Source organism: Coturnix japonica, chromosome 2 (assembly GCF_001577835.2).
Source record: "Coturnix japonica isolate 7356 chromosome 2, Coturnix japonica 2.1, whole genome shotgun sequence".
NCBI lineage: Eukaryota > Metazoa > Chordata > Aves > Galliformes > Phasianidae > Coturnix > Coturnix japonica.
This window is the reverse complement of record NC_029517.1, coordinates 132,494,160-132,512,973: the sequence shown is the minus strand read 5'-3', so window position 1 is coordinate 132,512,973 and position 18,814 is coordinate 132,494,160. Positions and strand designations below refer to the sequence as shown.

Here is an 18,814-nt window from a genome sequence, read left to right as displayed (position 1 = left end):
TTGACTTGTACATAGAAGTTTGCAAATGCCTAACCCTAAATCATTTCAGGCTGGAAAAACTGCCGTGGCTTTCCTTCATTTAACATAAGCATTCATGCCTGAGTCTCTTTTTTTCATGCAATGAGACTCACTTAAAACTCCAAGAACGTGGCGATTAGAACAGGAAAAAAATCTTTTTCATGCTGACAGCAATTTCACCCTCGAATTTGGCTTTTAATTAAGAAGGAAAACTTTGCATATTACAAAAACATTCCTTTTTTTTTTTTTTTTTAATACTGCACTTCTTGGTGTGCGGTATAGATTATTTTTGTCAGAAGTTTTAGTGATGAAACAGGGTTAAGCTTATTGGAGTGCTAAAAATAAAAGCATACTGTGAAACCTGAAGGGGCCCTTTTTGATTATAGCCAAGTGGGAGCATTTTAAAATTTTCATTTACAAGCTCACTTTCCTGTCTTTCAAGCAGCTCTACTGAAAATGCTGCCTTGTGAAACCAGTCCATTGTTGCCACTATAAAGACATAGGTCATAGGGGTGATTCATTGATATATTTGGACAAAAACCCCACTCCAGCCCCTACTGCTCCAGTAATTTCACACTGAAGACTCCTGTTGGCCATTAGCAGGGCTTGATCTCATAAGACAGGTAAATAGATAGGGTTAACGATCCCTCTGAGGGTCATCATGACTTCTGTCTGTGTGTGACAAGTGTGTCATAAAATCATACTGAGTTACATCAAAAAGCCAGTCAGCTCTGCTGCCTTCCTATTGAAAGGATGTGTTTAGGCAGGAAAATTATATTTTCCTAATTCCTCAATGCAGCCACCATCTGCTTTGGTGCAGCCTCGTCCCTCGGTTTCATAAAATGGTGAACACATTGCCTTGAAGTTTTTGTTTGTTTCCAAAACATAGCACAATCATGAATTCATCATCACAGAGTGAAGATGGGAAGTCACTACGAGATCCGGAGTACTGAGACCCTTTGGAAAACTCTAGGCTCAGAGCTGAGTTGTTTCACCTATTTGGGAGCAAATTCACTGTCTTTCACGCTAAGGGACAAAGGAAAAGTCAGACCCAGCTGATGCTCCTGTCTTCTTAACAGCTTAACATCCCTTTGGAATTTCTTCCTTCTCAATCCCCAGCATTGAAGAGAAACCTGAACATAAGCAAGGTGAAGGAAGCTCTGAGAAATCACTATCATTTGGCAGAGATGCGCTGACATCTGCTGAGTGACACATTTATTCTTGACTTATTGATATGGTCTGCGTACTTCCTTGTGATTTGACCCAGATTCTCAATTTATTCTCTTGTTTTTCTGCATAAATCAGCAGAAATACACAGTTTATAGTGTTACATATTTATGTCTCATTTGGTATAGAGTTTTGCTTGTTTATTTGTTTTTGTCTGCTCTTCTCCAGTTTACAGATTCTTATTGAGAACATTTAAGTGGGAATTTTGCTCATTTCAAAGCTGCTGTTCTGCTGTTAGGAGAGCAAGTGAGCAGAAACTGTCTCACCAGGACCCAATCACCTCCTGTAACATCACATCAGCTCACATAGGACATACAGCACATGACCATCCTACCAGGGAAAGCCAGTGCTAAAAAGAACTAGATCGTGGTTGCAAAACATGATGAGTAGGGCATGACTACCCCATTGCAGCTGTAGTAATATGTTATTGAATGGTCAGGATTTGAATTCCGATTGATGCAAACCAGTGTTGTCTCAGTGGTTAGTTGTCAGTTACACAGGTCTATCCTAGCTTACAAACATGGAAGAAAAGGACTCCCTGTTTCTAAGCTATTCCTCGGTTCTACCCAGCAAACATCAACTGTACTTCTCCTACTACTCATAAAATATTTAGAATAAGCCTTTACTGATTTATGGGTTAACTTCAATTTCTGGCTGGAAAGACATCAAAGCCAATCCTGGAAACAAGATATCTATTGTTTTTGAGCAGGAGTATAAGATTAATTTAAAAGTGATAGCAGAGGTGGACGTGTAGCAGTAGGGTTTTACTTGGAAACTTGCCTTCAGCCTCATTATTAAGTGAAAGGTTGAAAAGTGGCTGCTAGGTTTCACTTGCAGCACTTAGGTACTTGTTCAAAGTAGACCTTGGGTATTGGGAAGAGAGAGACCTGGTATTGAGAAGAAAAGGGGAAGAGAAACTTCTGACTCTTTCCCTGGAAAACATTGAGATTGTTGTTTGAGAGGCATTGGAAGTGACCAGTAAAATCATGCCATTTCAACCTATATAAGTGCCAGCCACGTGATTTGCTTTCAGTTACTACAGCATGCATAATGTAGTAAAAAGGAATGAATAAAAACAACCCTCAGAGGTGTGAAGAAAGACTTTAAATAAGTTTCTAGGTGCTGAGATGAAGTAGGGGAGGGAGGAATGCTGTTCTACATTTTATCTGCAAGCATTCATTCTAAATAAATAAACAAATGAATAAATACGTAAATAAATGTTAAATAAATCTTCAATGGCAAGTCTTAGGCAAACTAAGTGTACATGTAGCCAGAAATTATTGGCTGTGTATCTCTCAGTGGACAAACTGGTGACATTTTCTAAGATTTCCATTGAAAGCACAAACCTTGAATTGCAAGTTTTATATCAGAATTATCTTGCTTTCTAAGCACAGTGCTGAAGCCAAAATTTAAACTTGTCTTTGATGGAAGTGAGGATTTCTCTCATTGCCAGCTGCAAGGCGTAGCTGTCAGTCTTTCCCTTCTAGTCTCATTTTGATTCCTCGTGTTTCCCTCAGCTTCCACAGCCTCAGACCCATCAGTTTAGGATGAGATTCATCTCCCTTAATTTTAGGCAGTGGCAATTTGTCTCATTCTAAGCCATCTGTACTAAGTTCCTCTCTTGGAGCTTGGAAATGTGATCCAGGTGTTGAAGTTTTGACTGATCTGAACTGATCAGTGGCAGGTAGCTACTGTATTAGAATGAATCATATCCTGTTAACTGCTACAGCGTCTGAGGGTGCTTGCTTAAATAGAGACCTGAGTGTGGTCAACCCACATGATGCAGATAAAGTTTACTTCCAAACTCTATGAGATAATATCAGATCCAATCTACCATGTTGCTTCTGTCGTTTAACTCTAATCCAGTGGATTTGCCGTTCTTCAGCTGAAGTGTTCTGAATGTGCTATCATTTTTTCCTTTGGATTTAGTGGGAGTGGGTTCGTAACATCCCTGATCTGCAGTGCTGTAGCCTCACCTCAAACACTGTTTTTAGGTTTGGGCACCACAATATAAGAACAACATAAAGCTATTAGCATCCAGAAAGGGATATACAAAGATGGTGAAGGTTCTGGACACAGTTGTATATGAGGAGCAGCTGGGGTCACCATGGTTTGTTCAGTCCAGAGAAGAGGCTGTGGGGACTTTTGTGGTCTTGAATGGAACCAGGAGTTGGATTCCATGAGTCTTGTGGATCCCTTCCAGCTTGGGTTATTCTATGTTACCATAATTCTATTGTCTGAGGATGCATGAAAAGCTATCAGTCAGGTTAGGTGTCTTCATTCATCAAAATGTATAGCACTCATTTTTTTATGTAATGCAAAGTCTTGCAGTCTTGCTGCTTCTCTTTTTATGCCTGCATATAAACTGCTGAATCACTGTTAGTATAAAGCTTTTGTTTTAGTTCGTACCCTGTAATTATCTTCTATTATTTTAATTTGCAGATAGTATTGAAGCCAACATTGAGACTGCATCTTCTAATGTAGAGTCAGCCAATGAGCAGTTGGCAAAAGCAAGTCAGCACCAAGTAAGTGGGTCTAAAACACCTTACCAGTACATTCAGTGGTAGTATTTAAAATGAAATGCACACTTGATGTCTGTGAACCACATGGCACATGGGTTGCATTGGATTTGTGCTACCTGGAAAGATGATTAAGTGTATTATAAGTAAGAGCTATGTGTTTACATGCATATATACATGACTGAATTATTGTAGCATTGGCAATTTGCATTAGAGTAGTCATTTAGAGATCTGCATATTAAAGAGCCATTTCCCAGTAGGAAACTCAACAATTAGCTATTCTTGTTCTTGGAAAAATGTCATTAAAAAGTACATCATTTAAGTGTATATGTGTTTATTATTGGAGTGTTTCCTTAGAATCAGGCAATAGTGCTTTTCAAAAACAGCAGAATTGCCAAGAGACATGATGTGGTTGGTGAATAACAGCCATGGCAATTGTGTACAGCACTTTTTATAGGCAACTTGTGAGCTGGGTATTTTTTCCACCTTTCTGTTTTTCTTCACTGGAGCAAAAAGAAAATACATACATACAAAGCAACAACAACAGCAACGACAAGAATAACCTTTATCTTGTTTGAAAATAGCTTAACCAGAATTGGTCTATGGTTATGCCAGTGATTACTTTTAAGTGATGAAGTAAAAAAAGGTTATTTCTTATGTTAAACTGACAGAAGAAAAGCTGCTTCAGTTTCATTCTTTTCCTCACTCATAAAATGATTGGTTCAATTTCAAGGTGATTTTCATGTATCTTGAGTACTGTTATGACAAACTGTAGCTATGGTGAGTGTGAATACTTAGTGCTTCCTCTTTGGCCCTCGGACAACATGAATTCTTCAGGTCTGGGATGAAGCTCCCGCTTGAAGGAGAAGGAATCATAGACATTTTACTGCTTTAAAAGAGAGTAATGTGATCTTAAAATTATCTACAACTCATTTTCTGGTGAAATGTAGAATTGTGAGTAATAAGAAGTTTTGTAGAACTTTGATATTATGGAAACTAGATGTGGTCTTCAGCTACATTTTGGTTTTAAAGCTGTATATATTCAAGATAATGTGTTTTACCATGCATTTAATCCTGCATTTGCCTTGAAAATAGGCTGTTGCATTTTTAGAGTGGGAAGTCTAAAATGAGATGAGAATAAATTTAATACTTGACAGTAGAGCAGATCGCAAAGCGTAAATGAGTTAATGACAATTTGGGCTAGGAAGGTCTGAGTAGTCAGGCAGAAAATGAACTCAGAGCAGTTTAAAGGATCTGCTTTCTTCAACCAGCAGGAGCTGCTGAAATAATCTACCCAGTTAGGAAGTCCTTTATTCTTCAAATATGTTGATCAAGATGAAGATATAGCCAGTCTCAGCAAGTCGATCATTGCTGTGAACATAAAGAGACACATACCAACTGTTCTCTATGGGAAAACACCTTGGATCCTTTCATGTCCTCGAAACAAGTCTGTGTAATAGAATATCACTTAGATAAATTCTGATGCCAAAGAAAACGTGCAGTTCACATCTGCTGTAGGGGGTTGGTAGCTGGATGAGGATAACTGTGCACAACTTCAGCTGTCTGCCACCTCTTTCATGAGATATGGATGGAAGATGGAGTGAAAATGTTGTGACATTGCTGGCCTGCTGTACAAGGTTTGTAAAACGGTGTATGGTGTTTTGTGTCCTGGTATCTGCTCGTTCTATATCTGAAAAGACATTTTTTCTTAGTGATGTGACAAGAGAGGCTCTGGTCACACATCCCTCAAGAGCTTTTGTAGGAATTGACGTTGGTGCCATTGCCATACGTATGGATAGTGCAGTGCAAGTCTAGGTTGTCCTTTCAGGTTGTGTGCCTAGTTCTGGCTATTTTAGAAATGTAGAGCATGGATTGGGTAGAATGATTACCCAGATGGTTTTTGTGAGTTTTCAAGGGAGCTGCTGTAATATTACACCCTTTAAAACTTATTCTATATTGATCTGTGCTGCTTGGAGATTAATGGGTTTTAAATCTCACTGGTTAGTTTTCCTGTTTTAAGTTGTCAGCTCAATAATGTATTTGGTTATTACCTATGACCCCTAGCATGGCGGGATTGTCCTGTAGAACAGAATGGCTTACAGATGTTTGTTATTTATCCCTACTTATAGGTATATATATACACACATGTATATGAATATTTATTTGTGTGCAGGTAGTATTTTGTGAGAGTATTGACAAATGTAAATGTTCTTAATAGATTAAGAAATCAGGAATGTGAACACAGCTGAAAGAGTGAAGCGGAACACCTACTGTAGACCTTAATGAAGAAATTTCTGCCAGGAACAAAGACTTCAGTTACAGGTTATTTAGCATAAGGTTTGCATATAATGCAGTGCAGTGCATTAACAATACAACTTGGAGCACCAGTCCCAACCCATCCATTAACATAACAGAACATCAGTAAAGCATTTCTTTAACTTCCTTTTTTTTTTTTTTTTTTTCAAAATGAAGCATTTAGGCGTAATGCAACAAGAGAAATATTTAAGCAGGTATAAAAGTCTTCCCACAGAGTTCCTTTGCCTGTGAAAAGAGCTGTGAAAGAAGTTCTCGTTCATCTTGAGATGGTGCTAAAAACAAAATTTTCCAATTTGGCATGAATTTTCACATGTTCCATCCAAACTCTTCCACCAAGAAAAGCAGACAAAGAAATAAAAACATAAGTCAACCTAAAACAATAAGAAAGCCAATTGGAGGCTGCATCATGGGGTAGGTGCAACTACAGTTGTAAAAGGCAGAGTAAGACAGCCAAGAGAGTAGATTGTCTCAATTGCTTATTACACTTCTGATCTTAGATGCCATAGGAAGTCTGAGTCCATGCTGAGTACCGTAATTGGCTTTACCTCCTGACAGCAGCACTTCTCTGCTTCACCAGGTAAATTCACTGAGGATTCTGTTGTGCTCAGAGGCTCTGTGGGCACTGTGGAAATGTAGCAATAAGCATAATGCTTATGTCTATTAATGATGCAGCAAAACTGTATTATGTCATAATCATTATTTCCACAATATTTCCATTGTAAATCATTTGATATGTTTTCAGGATTACTTGAGTTACATTGGGTAATATGTGTTATATCTTCACTGCAAGATGCAATAGTTGAACTTGTAATGTATCATGGACGAAGAAAATACTACATCCCAAAGCCATAAAATGTTTAGTGGGAGCTGTCACATTTTAGAAAGAAATGCATGTGGTTTCGTTTGTTTGTTTGTTCTTACCAGAGATAATGGTTAAGCTGAATGACTGCAGTACATGCAGAAACACGCATGATGAAAGTGCAGATGAAAACACTGTGATATTGACATAAGGCCTTGAGGAAGAGAGGCTGTTTCCATATGAAACACCTTTTGACCACAGGAACTCAGCAATTTTACTTTGTTACCTTGCTTTTCTCTAAAAAAGGTAGAATCATGGAATCATAGAATCATAAAGGTTGGAAGAGATCACTGAGATCATCTAGCTCAACCGTCAACCCATACCCAGCATGTTCACTAACCATGTTCCTCAGTACCACACATCTCCATGTTTCTTGAGCACTTCTAAGGACGGGGACTCCACCATGCCCCTGGGAAACTTGTTGCAATGCCTCACCACTCTTTCTGAGAAGATTTTTTTCCTAATATCCAACCTCTCCTCCATTACCTCTTGTCCTAAGGGCTTACTGAAGAAAACACAGTTGCCTATAGTTGAAGAATGTGTGTCTGAGATAGATGATTGGACTTATTTTACCCTCACAGAGAGGAGGAATTGCTTCCTACACTGTTATCTTACAGAGATATGTCTAACAGAAGTCTCATTATTTCCTCTCTTAGCATATCTCTTCTCTTTGTCTCTAAATTCTGGACTTATAAATAAATAACCTTGCAAACATTACACAGGGAAATAAATCACATGCAAATTGCCTCTTTATAACAAAAAAATTAGGGCATTTAAGACCTGACTAGATGCTTTTCTGTGCAGCCTACAGTGGGGAACCTGCAGGAGGGCATTGGACCAGATGATCCCCAGAAGTTCCTTCCAAGCCCTATGATTCTTTGATTTTGTGATGAGTTTAGTTGAGATGGACATTGCACAGAGGAGCTGGCTGCAGTGAGATGAGCCATGCTGCTTTGCTCAGTTTGTTCATAGCTTCCTGCAGGTGGACTGGGAGGAAGAAAAAGAAACAAATGCAGACTCCACAGGTACATATTAAACTAGTTATTCTTTCTGACACAAAGTTTGGCCTAAATTCAGCTTGTCTGCATTCATTGAAGGACTCTGTGCTGACTGGTGAAGCTGACTTGTTTTGGAAGAGCTGCTTGTGTTGCTCCAGTTAATGCTGGTTGCTTTCCTTCCCTCTATCCTCTTTGGAAGTCAAACTAATTTGGATTCACTGACATCACAAAGGCAAGCAATAGGAAAAAGCCTTGTACATACTTCACATTTGCAGGTAGATCTTTTTGATGGAGGATCACCAATAAAGAGCTGGCCTCACCTTTTGACCAAATAACTTGTTGGAACTTGGGGGAAAAAAAAAAAAAAAAAAAAAAAAAGAAAATTTGGATTTCAGAATCGCTTTCTTGTATTTTACTCCTCACTGTAAGGTAAAATATAAACTATCAACTTCTTAGAATCATGGAGTCATTCAAGTTGGCAGAGACCACTAAGATCATCTAGTTCAACCTTCCGGTTCAACTTTATTACCTTTCATTCTAACACTGCCTCCTCAGAGAAGAGGATGACTGACTCCTCAATACAACCTCCTTTCAGGGTGTTGAAGAGAGCTATAAGGTGTCCCCTGAGCCTCCACTTCTCCACAGTAAACAGTCACAGACCCCTCAGTCATGTTTCCTTTTTTTGCTGTCGCTTTACTGTGTTTTTCAAGAGTATGAATGTGGCTGAGTTTGCTGCTTCTTTGAGTAATTAGCACTTGTTATTTGGAGGATTATGAAGTTATTTCTTCGTATGGCAGTTTCTGCCTTTGAAAGTGATGGGTGCTGAATTAAAGCTGCAAAAGCAGCTCAGAGCTCTGTAAGGACTCCAGGCAAAAGCTGATACTGAAGTGACTGTGTAATTACACAACTAAACCTTAATCCCTCCCTTCAGCAGCTTAAGGAAAGTTTGCTGCCATCCAGATTCCCTATGGTTTTGCATCTGGACAGTGCTTTCAGACATATGGTATGATTTATGACTGGACCTGTCTGGAGCCAGGAGTTTAAACTGTGATCCTTATGTGTTTCTTTCACATCAGGATACTCTGATTCTATGATTTCCATTCAGAACTGATTTCTCCATCTTCGGTGTTATGCATTTCTCCCCTACAACACCTGTGTTCTTTCCACCCCTTGTCTCTCCCTTGAAGCCATGTCTTTTCATGTTCTTTTGCAATCCCAGTCTCTCCATTCAATTCAGTGTTGGATGCGTGTTATCCATCAGCACTCCTATCTCAAACACTTCTTTCTCAATAATTCCACTAATTTGCCTGCCTCAGATTGTTCAACACCTACCCCATAGGGATGTTTAGCTGAATCACCTGTCAGATGTGCCTTTGCATACTTGGTACTGCTACAGAGCCTCAGAGCAGCTCCTTGCTGAATGTTTGTCCCTGCATTTAAGCTCCTTTTTCCATTGAGTTGCTGTGCAAAATCCACAGGGCAGTGCTTCATGCAATTAAATGGCATTGCTTTTTAGCTTCTTTTAACAAAGAGGCAGGAGCAGCAGGTGAGTGGTATAAAACTTCTGGTTCCTTTTCTCATTGCTCCACTGGCTCCCTGTGAAAGATGAGCTGAGATTCTGGAGTGCTTTATTTTGAAGCAACTTCTGTTTGCATGTGTTTTGTTGTTGTTATTGTTGTTGTTTTACTGTATTTTAATGCAACCCATTTGCAAAACAGCTGCTTACCATAGGAAATTGGTGTTCGAGTCAGTGGCAGTCCAAGTGATAAATGAGCTGTGTGAATGCAGCAACTTAACCTCAGTAAAGACTGAAACATACCATTTATTTAAGTCTTTTTTTTTTTTTTCCTTGTATATAACAGATCTATGAGATCAGAGATCTGTTGGGAAAGAATTTGTGTAGAGCTTTTTGTAGTTGGGTGCTATTGCATGTGAAGGCAGCGTCCTTCCAGTGTTTTGTTATCACAGCTGAACATCTCTTCATTTGTGCCTTCAAAAAGAGAGTTTACTCAGCCAATTGGTTGTTTAGTGTTTCTTTCCTTTATTATAAACCATGGCCTGAAGGATTTTTTTGGAGATTAAAAATATAAATAAAATTGTCAATTGTGAGCTTTAAGGAGAAATCACTGCTTTCTCAAGTAGGAAGCAAAAAGAGCCATAGAGGAGAGGGAAAGGATGAGACAGAAGGGGTGGGAGCATGGTTAGCAGTGAGGCATTGCTGATGGAACTGGTCTGGCTGACATGAAGATGAGTGTGTAGCTGTAGTGTTTATAAATTGTTCATCAAATGGCCTTGGAAGTATCCACTGGGGCTGGACCACATCAAACTGAAGGAATATTCATTACATTGTACACAGATATCTGGATTTGGTGTTTCAGTGGCAAAGGTTCTTTGTGTGAGGGCTGGACAAGTGTGATCTGTGACAATTTGGAGGTGGCAGATTCACATTCTGTCTTTTGTTGTTCTATTTCATTTGTTTAACAAAATCTCTTTCCAGGGTACAATTTCATTTTGAGAGGTCAGAGATTTAAAAGCAATTTTCCCTTACTGACAGCAGCATAAAGTAGTGAGTTATGTTTCTGTTAGTGGCCTCATTTAACTGAAGAGTGAATGGAAATCCTTGGTAACTGAGTGGAAAACCACATGTACAGTTATCCCTGTGCCCAGTGGCGACATATACAATCAATTGCATTGCCCAAAGGTTAAGTCTTTGAGAAATGGCATTATACATGTCTTTTAATAGGGCTAGGAATAACAGGAAGTTAGGAATATTAACACTGGAGATGGATACCTAACCTGACATTTCATGAAAACCAGGAATAGAAAAGAAGTATCCCGCTTTGAGTCCCAGCTGTACTGCCTGAAGCAATATTATGCTGGACTGTGATCTTGTCAGATCTCATCAAGTAGCAAAACGGTCAGATTTGGTCATTGTTCATACTGGAAACCTCCAATGAAAACCTTCACAATACGGATAGCAGAGCTTCCTTCAGTTTGTTGGGTAGCACCTTTTGAGCTATTCTTTTCAGGTACATCAGGGCATCATCCAAAAAGCAACTCTTCTCCTGAGACTTCATCACTTTTTGATAATCAGTGTCAGTAAAGATATCACATTGGTTTTGAAAGCAACACAAAACAAATGAACTGGGGACTTACAGCCCAGAGTGGACTGTGGCAGGACAAGGGGGAATGGTGTAAACTGAGACAGGGGAAGTTGAGATTGGATATTAGGAAGTTTTTCACTCAGAGGGTGGTGACGCACTGAAACAGGTTGCCCAAGGAGGTTGTGGATGCCCCATTCCTGGAGGCATTCAAGGCCAGGCTGGATGTGACTCTGGGCAGCCTGTTCTGGTGGTTGGTGACCTTGCACATAGCAGGGGGGTTGAAACTGGATAATCATTGTGGTCCTTTTCAACCCAGGCCATTCTGTGATTCATTCTATCCTAGTGTCTGTGTTTTAATATTTTACTTAGTTCCTATAAGCTTCAGTTTATGAGCTCATGTATTTAATAGGAACAATGTATGGACATATAGTGAGTGGTCAGCTCACCTGACTTGATACTTAAAATTTAGGCTATCAGTGCAAACCAAGCTAAGCTTCCATTGCACACAGCTCTGGAAGATAGTTCATCCATCTTCTCTTGGATATTGTACCTTGGTCTGTGATTAAGATGTTCACTCTGGTACTGAACATTTGCTTTATTGCTAATGGAAAGGTACTTTGAAGGAGGCACCTATTAGGCAGCTAAGGCACAATTTGTTTGCATAGAAATAGAGATTTTATATCCTTCTGTGTAGGGCATCCAGCCATGTTCCTAGCTTCCACTGTGGTAAACTGTTGTTCCACTCAAAAGTCACAAGTCACCTCTGCCAGTCATATTTAAATGTTACTGAGAACCTGGTGTGTCTTTAATTATCAGAAGTAGCTGAGAAAGTAAATGTGTGTTCACCTACTGTTTTGCTTTGTTGTTTGTTTTTGTTTTTTTTTTTAAATAACCATAGCATTATCAGTCATGAAAGGAAAATGTTACATAAGAAGAACAAGAGTTATGGAAAATGAAATTGCATTTGCTTCTATTTTGGCAAAGCCTGGGAACAATTTCATTAACATTCTTTTCCATATTCCTGAAAGAAATCACAGGCTCGATAGGATACATTTGTAGTACAGCCATAACATCTTGGCCCAGAACTATCAGGTTTTGTGAACAGGAATACTTAAAAACAATTTAGCAAATGAGAGGTTCTCACTAAACCTGACTTGAGCAACATGCAGAACTCCTGAAGACATTTGGAAACAAAGAATTGAAAGCATGGGAATTCGGTGGAGTGTGGGTCAGAATGAGGTTTCATTTCACTTTGAGAAAGGGATTGCATTTGTGAAGATAAAGAGTTGTTGTAGACAAAGGTGATCGTAGAGACTTGATTTCCTGGACTTCAAAAAACATTTTCTAAAATAATATTGAGTAAGGATTATCTTTATCTAGAAAACTCATAGAGAATTAGGTACAGATGCTAGGCTGTAGCTTGTCCTCAAATACTCATATATAATTTATCTTCAGTTCTTCATACATCTCACACAGCTCACCCCTCTGGTCATTCCTATATTCCCTACTGCCTGATGCATATGTACATACCTGTAACAATGTGGGGATGGTGGGTCTCCTCATCATCTCATCTCATGGAATATGGTGACTAAGCACAGCTCTGAATCACTTTTCTAGGCAGGAGGGGATCCATAGCCACATGGCATGCCCCAGGGCTTTCCCAGACAGATGAAAAGAGTCATCTCGGTTGGGATTTAGTTTTAAATGAAGATACATGATCATACCCCTACACATAGGCCCCTACATTTGAATTAAGAGTCTGAAGCCTGGTGGTTTATTGATAGAAGTTGATTGTACAATTTAGTTGCCACATCTAATGGCATCTAATGTCATTTGAAATACACTTGGGAGTCCCAAACAGACATGCAAGGCTGACTTACTACAGGAAACCCACAACCTTATAAGCTTCTTGGCTGGCAGCGGGAATCCAATTGATACATGGATATTTTTATGTGGTCAGCTGAATAGCCAAATAAACACCATGAACAGATACTGGACAAAGTTTCATCTAACAGCCCAGTATATGTCTTCTTTGAAGCTATCTGATTCTCTCTCTAGTTTCTCAATGAAAGATACTCCTGTGAACATACTAGGCACTTCAACATGAAAGTCTATGCTGAGGTATGGGCACATACTGTCAAATTAATGAGAGTGAAGACTGAGTAAGTGGAGGATCAAAAAAATGAACAGTCAGGCTTAGAGAGCTTGAACCATCTGTATCCATCACAGGGCAGCTCCTGGCCTCATTCCACAGGGACAATCACTTGCAGACCTATTCTGCCAACACCTGGGATCTGATACGCAGTATGTACTGTTATGCTGATATTTTTAATAGAAATTGGAAGAAAAAAATAATGTTATTTCTAAATAGTGTTATTCATATTTTATTGTACACTAATATCAAGCAGGACTTTTTTTAGTCGTTAAGCTTGATAGCTAAGGAAAAAATCAGGAGAAATGATTTAAGCTCTTTGCTGTTGATCATAAACATGACTTCCCAGCAAGACAAACATGTGCAGCCCTTTATATGATGGTGGGGTTGGTGCTTAATGATCCTTGAGGTCCCTTCCAACCCAAGCCATTCTTTGAACTACAGTAAAAGAGATCCAGATTTTGTAGGCTCTGAAATGGACTAAGTTGGAAAGCATGCAACTGATCCCTGCACTTTTAGCTCTGTAGGAAATTAATATTTAATTCATTTTGGTACAGTTCCTTCTTTTTTCTTTTCTTTTTTTTTCCAATTTGTTCAGGATATGAGAAGAGTGTTCATCGAGTCCATTGATTCAGGCTACAAAATGCATGAAGAACCAAAAAATCACTTTATAGACAACCCCACAGTTTTCTTTGCAAGAAGCTCTGTTCAGTGTATCACTCAAATACGTTTGTGCAACCATAAACTCAATGAGTCCTGCAAGGTAAACCAGTTACTAGCTCTGTCTCAGTAGCCCCTCCAATTCTATCATTACCATCGTCTGTATTTCCTAATAAATGAATCACTAGCCAGCAAGCTCTTCTGGCTTGGCTCTTACATTTCAATAAACAGTTTGTATGAAAAATTACATCAGTGATCTCAGTGCAATTAAACTAATCTAAAAATGTAGGAGACCGAGGCTGTACTTGGAAAGTCTCATCATCGTCCTCAGTGAATGGGGAGATACTTGCAGACATCCAATCAAATGAAAATCTGCCAGTAGGTTTTGGTTTCCCTAGGAGCATTCATAGAGTGGAATAGCTCACTTTGTCCTCTTCTGCTCAAACCACTGGAAGTGTCAGTCTTTTGGTTTTCTATTTGGTTTCTTCCAGTAGAAAGAAAATCTTACCCTGGGCTTATTTTAACCACTGAAGTTAATCTTCAGGTGGTGTAAATGTGTGCAGCTGTTCGGAATTAAGATTTTTTTACAGCAGGTTAGAAACATCCCTGTTTTTGATATAATTACAAGTGAGTTGTATCTGTTCTCATCATTTATTTACTTATTCATGGCCTGTGGAGTCCATCAGTGATTACTATTGGCTTATATATTTCTGTACTGCTGTGTACCATTTTGAAGTAGGGTTTTTGCCAGCACTGAGACGAGTATTCCATTGCACTACTTCTATTTCTGATAAGAATCCATCTTCAAACTATATTTTCCTGTTTAGTAGTTTCACAGGAGAAAGTGATGTAGTCTTATGGATAGCTTGCCAGGGAGAAGAGCATCCTTAAATTCTCCTGGAGAAAAAAAAAAAAAGTTAAAATTGTTGTTAGAATTAATCAAAAGTATGCAAGTTTCTACCAAATGAGCATGCCCAGCTGACATTTTCAGTGCAGTCCTGCACCTCTGCTGTCCACTTGTCTTTCTGGATAGATCGTAGGGAGACCTTAGAGTGAACTGGGATTGTGGTATAGTCTGGAATGATCTTAAAAGACTAAGAAAAATCTAAAGGAATTATGTCCTCTTCGTAAAACACAACTTCATTATTAAGTTTTATTAAGGTGTCTCATAAGAAAAACTACACAGTGGGTCAAAAGTTCATTATAATTTAGAAGTCACAGTAAATACTTCAGGAGTTCTTTTTTTTATTGGATGCACCCTGTGTATATTCTCTATAGCTTGCTTGATGTTTTTTTTTTCTCCTGCTGAGGGACAACATATCACTCTTTTTTATAGACAGTAGCACTGTCCATTTATGAGAAACAATTCTTGCATCGGTTCATTTTTACTGTAGAGGACATTTTTCTTACATACATCTGAAACATATAAAAAAGTAAAATAAACTCCATTTTTATTTATCTGTTCTTTTTAGAGTCCATCCCAGTGGATATTACTCTTTTCTGAAACTTTTTTTTTTTTTTTTTCCTTTTTCTTTTCTTTTAAAGAAAAAGAAATCATCTGCAAGGATATAGTAACCTCGGGTTTTCAGTGATGTCAAAGGCATATTTCTCTTTGCCATTAATGGGAGTAGAATAGAGCTCTATCTACTATAAAGGTGATATTTGCTGATTTAATACAACTGGGCAGTTTATTTTTTCAGACTAGAGGAATCTGAAATTCTCAAGCTTTCCTTGATGCTCTCAATTATGTAGGTAACATAGTTATTATTGAATATTTAGAAGTATAAGAATGTAATTAACAACAATTATTTTCAGCTATCTCCAACATCATCAAACATTCCACAGTCAAATTTTGCTGTAAGTTTCAGTTTGCATGAGCTGAATGAAAAATGAATGCCACATAGTAATGCATCCTTGTCTTCCTTCTTCCTAGGAAAGCATGGAGTATGTATTTCCCCAAGACTCAGAAACCACAGAGCAAAGAGATCCCTTCCTGCCTATAGTTTTAAGCCTTGGGTTTCTAAGGCATTCTGTGATTCTCATGCACTTCATTAGGGCAGTCACGATGCTATGTGAGCTGAAAGTCATCGTCTGGAGGTGCCTGCTTCTTTCTGTTGTTTCTGGAGGGACTGTGGGACTGTAGCTGGATCTACTAGCATAGCATGCTGCTACGGTTTCTTATGTTGGTGATATGTTTGCCTATGTGTTTGTATACGTTGGAATCAAATAGTGCTGGTGAAGGCTTCAGTGAGGCTATGCTGACCAGTGTCGGGCATTCATTTCAAGGCACAGACCCATTGATAATAATGCAAAAGCGACAGGAGTGATCTGAGGACTACCAATCTTGATTAGAGAGGAGAGATTGCAAAAAAGATTAGGCTAAAATTTAGCCAGATTTAGCTGGTTAGGCTAAAAAAGGCAAGATGCAGGGATGATAACAGTTTGTGGGTACAAAGAACTGTGCTGCAAGGGGTAAAGAATAATCATTACTTTTTTTCTTTATTACAGATGGGGGGAAAAAAAAAAAAAAAAAAAAAAAAGGAAGTAATAGGATTAGATTCCAACAGGGAGGAATGTGATATAGATATTAAGAAGGAACATGAAATACCTTCTGGGGAGGTTTTAGGGTCTTCAGTATCAGATATCTGTAACAGTATCTCGTGAAACATATTTCAGGACTGATATTCATATAATTGCTTTTACTCTTGCCTGTCAGATCACAGTGCGAGATGCAGTGTAAACAGGATATGTTCATATCATATCACAAACCATCATTATCTTATCAGAAGATGTTGCAGCCCTGAATTCTTCGATTTTCGTTCTCATCCTGTCCTCCCCCATGTTCTCTGTTCCAAAAAATAAAAATAAAAACAAAAGAAAGAGGTGTCTTTCTTCTAGGCACCTTCTTTAGGGACTACATTCACTGATGTGATTTGACAGAGGTGGTGAGACTCTGCATTTTCTGTCAACTTTTGTTAGAGTGGTTGTTGGTTACAAACCTTATAAATCACTTTGCCTTGTCCAAACATTTTCTGCCTAGCTCTCAGATGTTCTGACTGTGATTGGCTATCATCCTTTGTTCTCCAGAACAAATTATAGAGCATATAGTGCTTTGGATGAGATTGTTGAGCTACATAGGTAGAAGGTACATAGATAGAAGGTGAAATGTGTGGGAGCTAGGTCAGCATTGCACTCCTCTTAAAGAGTGACAGGTAATAATCATCTTTCACTTTAATGAGCTGTTTGAAATCTGGGTTCTGATTATATCTGACCAGCACCAGGGATGGAAATAGGGAGGGTTTCTAGGAAGAAGAAAAACTGATGTGCTGATGTCACTGTATGTGTCCCCTGTTCATTGTATGGGAGTTGGACTAGGTGATCTTTAAGGGTACCTTCCAACTCAAATGATTCTGTGACGGTAGAAGTCAGGAGGAAATTAAGCCATATGCTTCAACACAGTAAGATTAAGAGCTGTCCTCTGGATCCAAACACCTGGTTGTGTTCTCACAGTTGAATTGTCTCCTGTTTGTGAAGAAGGTGACAGCTTCCAAGGTGTCCATGAAGAATGGTCCCTGAAACACGTTACTGTAGGCCTAGGTTAATGGGAGAAGAGGACAGAGCTGCATCACAAAGCATGCCAAATTAGGATGTGGGTAATGGAGACCTTTTTTACTTATGCCTTGTTCTGATTCCTAAAAGTTATCCTTTTGATCTATTTACAGATGAAGCCCACCTAAAACAAGGAAACAAATATATCCTACCATGAATATATAGTTGATGTTCCTTAATGGGCTATTAGCTTCTAGAATTGGCAACTAGAATTCACAGCCTTTAGGAATAGATATGCTGAAGGAACAGAGAGAGGGAGGGATGACATATTTCTCTATCTGACCAGAAATTCATTTCATAGAGAAAAAGAATGCCAAATATAGGTACCGCTTGCATAAAGATAAATTGTGTTGGCTGAGAGGACATTAAATTCTGTGTAGTGCACATAAAGAAGCTTTAAACATAGTAGAGGACCAGCAGCATGCAATAAAGTAAGAACTGAAAATCTAAGGATTTGGAAATGAGAGCAGTGTGCCCAAGACCAGGCAGCAGATTGATCTGTGCAGTAGGAAATGAGGCCACAGAGTAGTAGAAGGAGGTGAGAGACAGTGTGTAGTAGATCAGGGATTACACTATTTTAAATGACAATTCCCTGTAATTACTTGGAATGCTTTTAGCATGCAGTGGAAGAGCCACAAAGTCAGATTCTGCGCTTGATGTCAGCAATTTGAAGTAGCACCATGGAATTGGGCCAGAAGTAATTTATTAGGAGAGGAGGGTTCACCCACCCTTTCTAACTGCTGATTCTGAACAAAGTGAGGGTTTCTTCTTCCTTTTTCACCCCCAAGCTATTGTTTTACTGAACAAACTCACTGAAAGGAGGTTGTAGCAAGGTGGGGGTCAGCCTCCTCTCCCATGTAACAGTGACAGGACTAAATGTAGTGCACCAGATGAGGTCCAGGTTGGATATTAGGAAAAATGTCTTCTCAGAGTCATGAGGCATTGGAACCATCTGCCCACGGAGGTGGTGGAGTCACTGTCCCTGGAGGTGTTCTGGATGTGTGGTGATGAGACGCTGAGGGACATGGTTAGTGGGAATGGTGGAGATGGGCCAACAGTTGGACTTGATGATCTTACTGTTTCTTTCCAACCTTAGTGACTCTGTGAAATATAGTGATATTTCATAGAATCACTATGACATGCTTGCAGTGTTTCCTGGCTATGGAACACTGTGCTACACAGCAGCCTGCTGCATCAATAATTATTACCATATACATCCAGAGACTATCAGGAATTAGATTACTTCTGCACCATGCATCTCTAGTCTCCTTCAGTAGCATTGCCTTCAGCAACAGGAAGCATAGATATTGGTTTACTGTTACGCTGTAGCCTCCCTTGTGTTTTAGCATCCA

The 18,814-nt window shown here is 39.0% G+C and overlaps 1 protein-coding gene across 5 annotated transcripts in view; it reads left to right on the top strand.

Annotated features, from left to right (window-relative positions):
* TSNARE1 (t-SNARE domain containing 1) overlaps positions 1–18,814 on the top strand; it is a 408,620-nt gene that overhangs the window by 248,738 nt on the left and 141,068 nt on the right. For all 5 annotated transcript variants that reach the window (XM_015856414.2, XM_032442928.1, XM_032442929.1 and 2 more), the window contains one exon: positions 3,688–3,770. In XM_015856414.2, the coding sequence (XP_015711900.2) occupies positions 3,688–3,770 (83 nt within the window). The remainder of the gene's footprint in view (positions 1–3,687; positions 3,771–18,814) is intronic.